At 48.4% G+C, this 10000-nt stretch overlaps 1 protein-coding gene across 4 annotated transcripts in view; it reads right to left on the bottom strand.

Moving 5' to 3' along the window:
• Positions 1-10000, bottom strand: part of LOC118390676 (transcription factor COE1-A-like) — a 362338-nt gene that overhangs the window by 344244 nt on the left and 8094 nt on the right. For all 4 annotated transcript variants that reach the window (XM_052529445.1, XM_052529447.1, XM_052529446.1 and 1 more), the window contains exon 5: positions 961-1034. In XM_052529445.1, the coding sequence (XP_052385405.1) occupies positions 961-1034 (74 nt within the window). The remainder of the gene's footprint in view (positions 1-960; positions 1035-10000) is intronic.

Here is a 10000-nt window from a genome sequence, read left to right as displayed (position 1 = left end):
GTAGTATAGTGTAGTGTAGTGTAGTATAGTGTAGTGTAGTGTAGTGTAGTGTCGTGTCGTGTCGTGTCGTGTAGTGTAGTGTAGTGTAGTGTCGTGTCGTGTCGTGTAGTGTAGTGTAGTGTAGTGTAGTGTAATGTCGTGTAGTGTAGTGTAGTGTACTGTAGTGTAGTGTAGTGTAGTGTAGTGTAGTCAGGAGCAAACGGGTGTAGAGAGGAGTGGCTCACTTGTCACAGCAGCAGGCCCCAGCGAGGGCACAGGGTCAGGGCAGACACTTTCATTACAGGAATCACGAGGATAATGCACTTTACTGTTTGACTAAATCATGGTTTTTGCCCCCCACCAAAAAAAACAATAGGACGTTTTGAGTGAGGTGACAATCTAGAATGTGCTCTTTCTACATTTATAGGCACCCTTTCTGTTTTTTACAATCCATGATCTTGACTGTCTAACTGATAACAGAGTTGGAAGCAGGTGTCTGTGCTGATGCCATGTTTGAATGTGAGTTTGCGTAACCTCAGGTCAGTCTATCAGATAACCTCTATCCACTGATCCACCAAAGGCACATCAAATCAAATCAAATTTATTTATATAGCCCTTCGTACATCAGCTGATATCTCAAAGTGCTGTACAGAAACCCAGCCTAAAACCCCAAACAGCAAACAATGCAGGTGTAAAAGCACATCATTGATTAGTATTAGAGATAAATCTTTAAAAATATTTTTGGAAAAACAAATCTTTAAAAAGAAATCTTAATAGGCCCATGTCACCTTTTTCATTTTTTTAAATATTATTTTTTAGATAAAAACATATTTTGGTGTGTGTCCATTTTGACCAGCCTACCCAACAAAAACAATGTCCATCCCATCTGGCATTTGCCAGAATTATCAGATAGCCAATCCACCCATGAGTGTATTATAGTGTAGTATATTGTAGCAGCAGACAGGAGCTTCCTCTTCTTACCTGCACATGATCTCGTGTGTCAGTAACACTCGGCACATCTCAGGGTTCTTGTCTTGCCCTTCATAAACAATAGCCTGCAGAAGGAGGGGGGCAAAGATTATATTAGAAACAGGTTGAGGATTTGTTTTTTGAAGCAAGGTTGGGTTGGCACTGGTCATCACAGAGGCCCACTAGATCTGCCCTGGAGAGAGTGTTCCTACTGTGGTCTGGATCACGTCTGGTAACATCTCCCTCCTCACAGGGACTCATGCTGAGATCTGGGTCTCTCTTACAGATGTACCCTGTAATATGTATCACACGTCACTTCCTGCATGATAAGAAAATGAAATCCGACAGAAGTTACCCAGATGAGGGTACGGTGAGGGTAAGGTGAGGTTAAGGTGAGGGTAAGGTGAGGGTTAGGTGAGGGTAAGGTGAGGTTAAGGTGAGGGTAAGGTGAGGGTATGTTGAGGGTTAGGTGAGGGTAAGGTGAGGGTAAGGTGAGGGTAAGGTGAGGGTTAGGTGAGGGTAAGGTGAGGGTAAGGTGAGGGTAAGGTGAGGGTAAGGTGAGGGTAAGGTGAGGGTAAGGTGAGGGTAAGGTGAGGGTAAGGTGAGGGTAAGGTGAGGGTTAGGTGAGGGTAAGGTGAGGGTAAGGTGAGGGTAAGGTGAGGGTTAGGTGAGGGTAAGGTGAGGGTAAGGTGAGGGTAAGGTGAGGGTTAGGTGAGGGTAAGGTGAGGGTTAGGTGAGGGTAAGGTGAGGGTAAGATGAGGGTAAGGTGAGGGTAAGGTGAGGGTACAGTGAGGGTAAGGTGAGGGTTAGGTGAGGGTAAGGTGAGGGTAAGGTGAGGGTAAGGTGAGGGTTAGGTGAGGGTTAGGTGAGGGTAAGGTGAGGTGAGGTGAGGGTAAGGTGAGGGTTAGGTGAGGGTAAAGTGAGGGTACGGTGAGGGTAAGGTGAGGGTTAGGTGAGGGTGAGGTTAAGGTGAGGGTAAGGTGAGGTGAGGGTACGGTGAGGGTACGGTGAGGGTACGGTGAGGGTAAGGTGAGGTTAGGTGAGGTTAAGGTGAGGGTAAGGTGAGGGTAAGGTGAGGGTTAGGTGAGGGTAAGGTGAGGGTAAGGTGAGGGTAAGGTGAGGGTTAGGTGAGGGTTAGGTGAGGGTAAGGTGAGGTGAGGGTAAGGTGAGGGTTAGGTGAGGGTACGGTGAGGGTAAGGTGAGGTGAGGGTAAGGTGAGGGTAAAGTGAGGGTACGGTGAGGGTAAGGTGAGGGTTAGGTGAGGGTAAGGTGAGGTGAGGGTAAGGTGAGGTGAGGGTACGGTGAAGTGAGGTGAGGGTAAGGTGAGGGTACGGTGAGGGTAAGGTGAGGTGAGGGTAAGGTGAGGGTACGGTGAGGGTAAGGTGAGGGTAAAGTGAGGGTAAAGTGAGGGTACGGTGAGGGTAAGGTGAGGGTTAGGTGAGGGTAAGGTGAGGGTAAAGTGAGGGTAAAGTGAGGGTACGTTGAGGGTAAGGTGAGGGTAAGGTGAGGGTAAGGTGAGGGTAAAGTGAGGGTAAAGTGAGGGTAAGGTGAGGGTTAGGTGAGGGTAAGGTGAGGGTAAGATGAGGGTAAGGTGAGGGTAAGGTGAGGTGAGGGTAAGGTGAGGGTACAGTGAGGGTAAGGTGAGGGTAAAGTGAGGGTAAAGTGAGGGTACGGTGAGGGTAAGGTGAGGGTTAGGTGAGGGTAAGGTGAGGGTAAAGTGAGGGTAAAGTGAGGGTACGGTGAGGGTAAGGTGAGGGTTAGGTGAGGGTAAGATGAGGGTAAGGTGAGGGTAAGGTGAGGGTTAGGTGAGGGTAAGGTGAGGGTTAGGTGAGGGTAAGATGAGGGTAAGATGAGGGTAAGGTGAGGGTAAGGTGCTCTTAAAGCATTGGACTTCAACTTCCAGCCCGTTCGCTTCTGTTCCACGTCTGGTCCAAATCATCTGCGGTGGTCCAGTCATCAGCATTTAGCTTGATTTTGGTTAACATTTATTTTCCTTTGTGTGACAACATATCAGCACATATGTAGTAACCAAGTATGTATTTTCACTGCCGTTCCAGGGTGTTTTAGAGTCAAACAGGGCTGTGGTCCAGTCAAACAGGGCTGTGGTCCAGTCAAACAGGGCTGTGGTCCAGTCAAACAGGGCTGTGGTCCAGTCAAACAGGGCTGTGGTCCAGTCAAACAGGGCTGTTAGTGCGGATGGAAATATGACTTCCTGTCTCTCTGTAACATGTCCTGTGTCCCAAATGGTACCCTATTCCATATAGGCATTGAATTAGAATTTGACCAGGACCCTAAAGGACTCTGCTCAGAATTAGCACACTATCTAGGGAACACGGTGCAATTTGGAATGCAGGCTTGTTTGGAGGTTGGAGCCCAATGCTCTGTCTGTCTGAAACATATACATGACAATCAGCTGATCATTGGAAACAAATGTGGCCTTTCAATTCACCACCTAAGACTTGGATGCAAAACAGAACACTACACTGGTAGACATTATCCTTAGCGATTGTGCTACCCATATACACCATACAGATTATAAACATTCCACGAATGTAAAAGGACTGTTGGAATGCTACATCTCATTGTCCAGTCAAAGACCATCATGCCCTCTCCTCCCCGCCCGCCCTGCCCCGCTATCACTACCAACACCCTCTCTTCTCTCCCTCCCTCCCTGAAATTTTAAAGAACAGATTCCACTTGAACAACACAAAAACACACAGAGCGGCCCTAAGAGCTTAACGTAGTATTTACTGCCTCTGGCCGGGGGATGTTTAATGAATAGCAGCGTGTGTCGTGAGAACTCTGCGGGACCCGTCCGATATTTCTGTCCAAGGTGGGAGGGAGGGAAGGAAGGGGCCATCCCGGGTCCTGGCTTCCCACAGTGCTGCAGAGCAGAACATTATGTAAAGAGAGAGAAGAGGAGCTGGGAAAAGAGAGGAGCTGAGAAGAGAGAGAAGAGGAGCTGAGAAGAGAGAGAAGAGAAGAGGAGAGGAGCTGAGGAGAGAGAGGAGAGGAGCTGAGGAGAGAGAGTAGAGGAGCTGAGGAGAGAGAGAAGAGGAGCTGAGTAGAGAGAGAAGAGGAGCTGAGAAAAGAAAGGAGCTGAGAAGAGAGAGAAGAGAAGAGGAGAGGTGCTGAGGAGAGAGAGGAGAGGAGCTGAGGAGAGAGCGAAGAGAGAGAAGAGGAGAGAGAGAAGAGAGAGAAGAGGGAGAAGAGAGAGAAGAGGAGCTGAGTAGAGAGAGAAGAGAGAGAAGAGGAGCTAAGAAGAGAGAGAAGAGAGAGAAGAGGAGCTGAGAAGAGAGAGAAGAGAGAGAAGAGGAGCTGAGAAGAGAGAGGAGAGGAGAGGAGCTGAGGAGAGAGAGAAGAGTGGAGCTGAGAAGAGAGAGGAGAGGAGTTGAGAAGAGAGATAAGAGGAGCTGAGAAGAGAGAGGAGAGGAGCTGAGAAGAGAGAAGAGAGGAGCTGAGAAGAGAGAGAATAGGAGCTGAGAAGAGAGAGAAGAGGAGCTGAGAACAGATAGAATATGAGCTGAGAAGAGAGAGGTGAGAGGAGCTGAGAAGAGAGAGAGAGAGAGGAGAGGAGCTGAGAAGAGAGAGAATAGGAGCTGAGAAGAGAGAGGAGAGGAGCTGAGAAGAGAGAGAAGAGGAGCTAAGAAGAGAGAGAATATGAGCTGAGAAGAGAGAGGAGATGAGCTGAGAAGAGAGAGGAGAGGAACTGAGAAGAGAGAGGAGAGGAACTGAGAAGAGAGAGGAGAGGAACTGAGAAGAGAGAGGAGAGGAACGGAGAAGAGAGAGGAGAGGAGCTGAGAAGAGAGAGGAGAGGAGCTGAGAAGAGAGAGGAGAGGAGCTGAGAAGAGAGAGAAGAGGAGCTGAGAAGAGAGAGGAGAGGAGCTGAGAAGAGAGAGAAGAGGAGCTGAGAAGAGAGAGGAGAGGAGCTGAGAAGAGAGAGGAGAGGAGCTGAGAAGAGAGAGGAGAGGAGCTGAGAAGAGAGAGGAGAGGAGCTGAGAAGAGAGAGAAGAGGAGCTGAGAAGAGAGAGGAGAGGAACGGAGAAGAGAGAGGAGAGGAGCTGAGAAGAGAGAGAATAGGAGCTGAGAAGAGAGAGGAGAGGAGCTGAGAAGAGAGAGAAGAGGAGCTGAGAAGAGAGAGGAGAGGAGCTGAGAAGAGAGAGGAGAGGAACTGAGAAGAGAGAGGAGAGGAGCTGAGAAGAGAGAGGAGAGGAGCTGAGAAGAGAGAGGAGAGGAGCTGAGAAGAGAGAGGAGAGGAACGGAGAAGAGAGAGGAGAGGAGCTGAGAAAAGAGACGAGAGGAGCTGAGAAGAGAGATGAGAGGAGCTGAGAAGAGAGATGAGAGGAACTGAGAAGAGAGAGGAGAGGAGCTGAGAAGAGAGAGGAGAGGAGCTGAGAAGAGAGACGAGAGGAGCTGAGAAGAGAGAGGAGAGGAGCTGAGAAGAGAGAGGAGAGGAGCTGAGAAGAGAGAGGAGAGGAGCTGAGAAGAGAGAGGAGAGGAGCTGAGAAGAGAGAGGAGAGGAGCTGAGAAGAGAGATGAGAGGAGCTGAGAAGAGAGAGGAGAGGAGCTGAGAAGAGAGAGAATAGGAGCTGAGAAGAGAGACGAGAGGAGCTGAGAAGAGAGAGAAGAGGAGCTAAGAAGAGAGACGAGAGGAGCTGAGAAGAGAGATGAGAGGAGCTGAGAAGAGAGAGGAGAGGAGCTGAGAAGAGAGATGAGAGGAGCTGAGAAGAGAGAGGAGAGGAGAGGAGCTGAGAAGAGAGAGGAGAGGAGCTGAGAAGAGAGAGAGAGAGGAGCTGAGAAGAGAGAGAAGAGGAGCTGAGAAGAGAGATGAGAGGAGCTGAGAAGAGAGAGGAGAGGAGCTGAGAAGAGAGAGAATAGGAGCTGAGAAGAGAGAGGAGAGGAGCTGAGAAGAGAGAGGAGAGGAACTGAGAAGAGAGCGTTACACAGGAGGGTCACAGTGATCGTGGCTGTTGAGGGAGCCTCTGAGCCCTACTGACCCCTACTGACCCCTACTGAGAAGAACAGGTTGACTGAGTCACTGTCAGTGCTCACACTGTGACTCTGTACTATATATACAAAAGTATGTGAACACCCCTTTAAATGAGTGGATTCGGGCTATTTCATCCACAGCCGTTGTTAACAGATGTATAAACTCGAGCAAACAGCCATGCAATCTCTATTGACAAACGTTGGCAGTAGAATGGCCTTACTGAAGAGCTCAGTGACTTTCAACGTGGCGTAGGATGCCACTTTTCCAACAAGTCAGCTCGTGAAATGTCTGCCCTGCTAAAGGTGCCCCGGTCAACTAAGTGTTGTTATTGTGAAGTAGAAATGTCTAGGAGCAAAAACGACTCAGCAGCGAAGTGGTGGGCAACACAAGCTCAGAGAACGGGACCGCCGCGTGCTGAAGCGTGCAGCGTGTAAAAACCGTCTGTCCTCTGATGCGACACTCACTACCGAGATCCAAACTGCCTCTGGAAGCAACGTCAGCACAAGAACTGTTTGTCTGGAGCTTCATGAAATGGGTTGCCATGAACGAGCAGCTGCACACAAACCTAAGATCACCGTGCACAATGCCAAGCGTCGGCTGGAGTGGTGTAAACCTCACAGCTATTGGACTCTGGAGCAGTGGAAACGCGTTCTCTGGAGTGATGAATCATGCTTCACCTTCTGGCAGTCCAACCAACGAATCTGCGTTTAGCGGATGCCAGGAGAATGCTACCTACCCGAATACATAGTGCCAACTGTACAGTTTGGTGGAGGAGGAATAATGGTCTGGGGCTGTTTTTCATGGTTCGGGCTCGTCCCCATAGTTTAAGTGAAGGGAAATCTAAACGCTACAGTATACAATGACATTCTAGATGATTCTGTGCTTCCAACTTTATGGCAACAGTTTGGGGGAGAACCTTTCCTGTTCCAGCATGACAATGCCCCCTTGCACAAAGCGAGATCCATACAGAAATTGTTTTTTTCGAGATTGGTGTGGAAGAACTTCACTGGCCTGCACAGAGCCCTGACCTCAACCTCATCGAAACACATTTGGGTTGAATTGGAACACCAACTGCGAGCCATGTCTAATTGACATCAGTGCCTGACCTCCCACTAATGCTCTTGTGGCTCAATTGAATCAAGTTCCTGCAGCAACGTTCTAACATCTGGTGGAAAGCCTTCCCAGAAGAGAGGAGGCTGTTATAGCAGCAGAGGGGGGGACCAACTCCATATTAATGTCCATGGTCATGGAATAAGATGTTCGACGTGTCCACATACTTTTGGTCATGTAGTGCATGATTCACACTGTGACTCTTTAAAACCACAGGGATGCATAAGACGTCATTGTGAATATGCTACACTACTCACGGGCGTGTTTTATGGAAAGTGGACTGAGATGCTCAGTGCTTTATGAGTGCAGTGGTAACTGGGAATGTTCTGTTATTTTTCCGGGAACATTCTCTTCTATCCTTCTCTCGGAGGATTGAATATTCATGACTCATCGTGCAGAGTGCTTCACATATACAGGAAGGGCAGTGTCTCTCTGCCTGCACTGCTTCCACCTCACTCTGTCGTTAACAGTGAAGAGGGTGCTAGCTGCTCGCCGATTTCTGCCACTGTCTGCCTGGTAGGAGGAGTGTAATGGTCTCAGTCTATCTACTCTAGCGTGTAAACTCTATGCCCATGGCGGTGACGGTGGGCCGGTAAGAGGGAGGAGAGAAGAGGGGAGGCGAGGTGTGGGCGAGCAGTTGGGATGCCAGACTGGAGAGTGACACACCATCTGGACCAGCGTACACCTCTTCCAAAATGCCTCAGCTTTGTTGTCACCCTCCCATAACCTAACAACACGTTGTCCCAGTGCCGGCAAATCTCTCTTTGACGGCAAAACAGTCACCGCATGGAGTCGGCACGGTAACCACACGACCAATCAGCAGCCTCGTGTGCAGGTGTAAATATGGTGTTAAAATGTATCTGTTCCCTCATAACAGTGAGTGAAAAACAAGCCTCTGCTCCACAGCTACTTCTGCAGTCAGGGTGACGGTGAAAATGACTTGTTCACTTGGTTTCACTTTGACAGAATAAGGACCAAGGTCTTCTAAAACTTCAGTGCATGAATCAACGTCTGCAGGCCAGGAATACACTGCTCTCAATGTCCAGCTCTTTACTGAGCACAGCCAGACCTTGTGCAATGATGTCCTCCAGTAGAGAAATATTAATCATGACAGATGAACTCATAGAAATATAAAGTCATGAAATAATGTACCTGCTCCACAAATTTAAAAAAATGAAGATTAAATATCCCGAGTCCTTTGTTATAGAGGGGATGTTTGTCAAAATCATTGAAGCCCTCTCACCCTGTGAGTTTATGTTTTCACCATGTTCACTAAATATGTTTTTTTTTTTTTAAATAATGCTAAATGAATAGCGCTGAAAAGCGTGTATTTTTCTCTCTCTCACAAGCAGGAAAGAAACAGGAAGTACACACAGAGCAGTGGCGAGGATGCAAACTCATTAACACAAAACATAAATAACATAGTGGTATTTTTGGCTTGTCTTTCAGTCAAGGTTATAAAAACAGTGACACCTTCATTTATCCACACCAAGAGAGGGTGCTGAGGGACGGTGCCCAGACGATCAGCCCCATATCGCCCTCCAGGCCTCAGCTTTAGGAACCTCACCACACTCGTCATTACTACTACCACAATATAATCCTGAACAAGGCTGAATATCCAACGCTATTATCGGGCAGCCTCCCAACGGCAGGAAATGTCTCATAGAATAGATGAATAGCCCTTTGTCTGGTTTGTTAGTGTCACTGAAGTGTTTGGTGTCTACATATTGTATACAGCTTCTGACACATCTGGAATTGTAATTAGGGGAGAATCTGGCTGCAAACTGCAGTTTGTATCAGATAGGTTATTTAGTTAAGTTTGACCTACTACTCAGCGTGACATTTTACGGTGTGATTCAACCACGTCTTTCTATCTTTGAAGTCCACCGTGTATAAAAAACAAGACATGCTCCCTCCTTCTCCACCGTCGATGCAGCACGTCCATGACATTCACACCTCTCCTGTGCTAACAACAACATGATGCATTAACAAACACGTAGCCTCCATGTGCCTTTTTAATACATATTTAAACTCACTTTTCCATTTTCATTTGCCATTTTCCTCATTGGCTTTGATATGACGGCTGAAATCTAAGGTGTGTAAACAAGTTGCTATAAATATGTGGAAACGCACTTCCCACTCTGTTAGCGTCATCGGTTAGCGTGTCACCAGGAGCATGGCAGCCTTTCTTCCCAGGCCGCCGCCACAGCAACACAGATACTTTTAAAGAGGTGCCACGTTCAGTCTGCCTGTCTCCGTCTTTGTCCCCCCCCCTCAAACTAGCAACTACCCCATCCCATCCCATCCCACCCCATCCCACCCCATCCCACCCCATCCCACCCCATCCCATCCCACCCCACCCCATCCCACCCCATCCCATCCCATCCCACCCCATCCCACCCCATCCCACCCCACCCCATCCCATCCAACCCCACCCCATCCCACCCCATCCCATCCCACCCCACCCCCAGCTCAGCTGTTCTGGCTCCAAACCTCAGGGTAGGAGAGAAAGAGAGGTGGAGAGAGAGAGGGCATGCGAGCGATAGATAAAGTGGGAGGGTGAGAAGAAGAGAGAGAAGGAGGGAGAGTGAGGAGAGGCCCTCCTGCCTGCTTTCTGTCTTTATCAGATCTGTCAACGGTGGAGAACATGATCGCAGATACAACTGTCAGACTGACATCCGGGGGCACTACTCTCTCTCTATTCTGTGTGATAGTAGTGCTGATTTTATAGTTGGTTATACAATAAATACTATGTTTATTACTGCAATTCTATGGTTGTGATGGAAATGAGAGTACTACTAACAAGTGTGATTACAACATGCATGGTAGCTGTCAATACCGTTATCCACTCACCATAAACTCGTCCTCCGTTTTCCCTGTAAGGCTATCTCTAGTAGGGTATGAAGCCACAGTGACACATTAGTGGTTGTTCCGTTGGAGCCACAGCACAGT

Source organism: Oncorhynchus keta, chromosome 11 (genome assembly GCF_023373465.1).
Source record: "Oncorhynchus keta strain PuntledgeMale-10-30-2019 chromosome 11, Oket_V2, whole genome shotgun sequence".
NCBI classification, from domain to species: domain Eukaryota; kingdom Metazoa; phylum Chordata; class Actinopteri; order Salmoniformes; family Salmonidae; genus Oncorhynchus; species Oncorhynchus keta.
The sequence above is the reverse complement of the archived record's forward strand: the minus strand, read 5'-3'. Positions and strand labels throughout refer to the sequence as shown.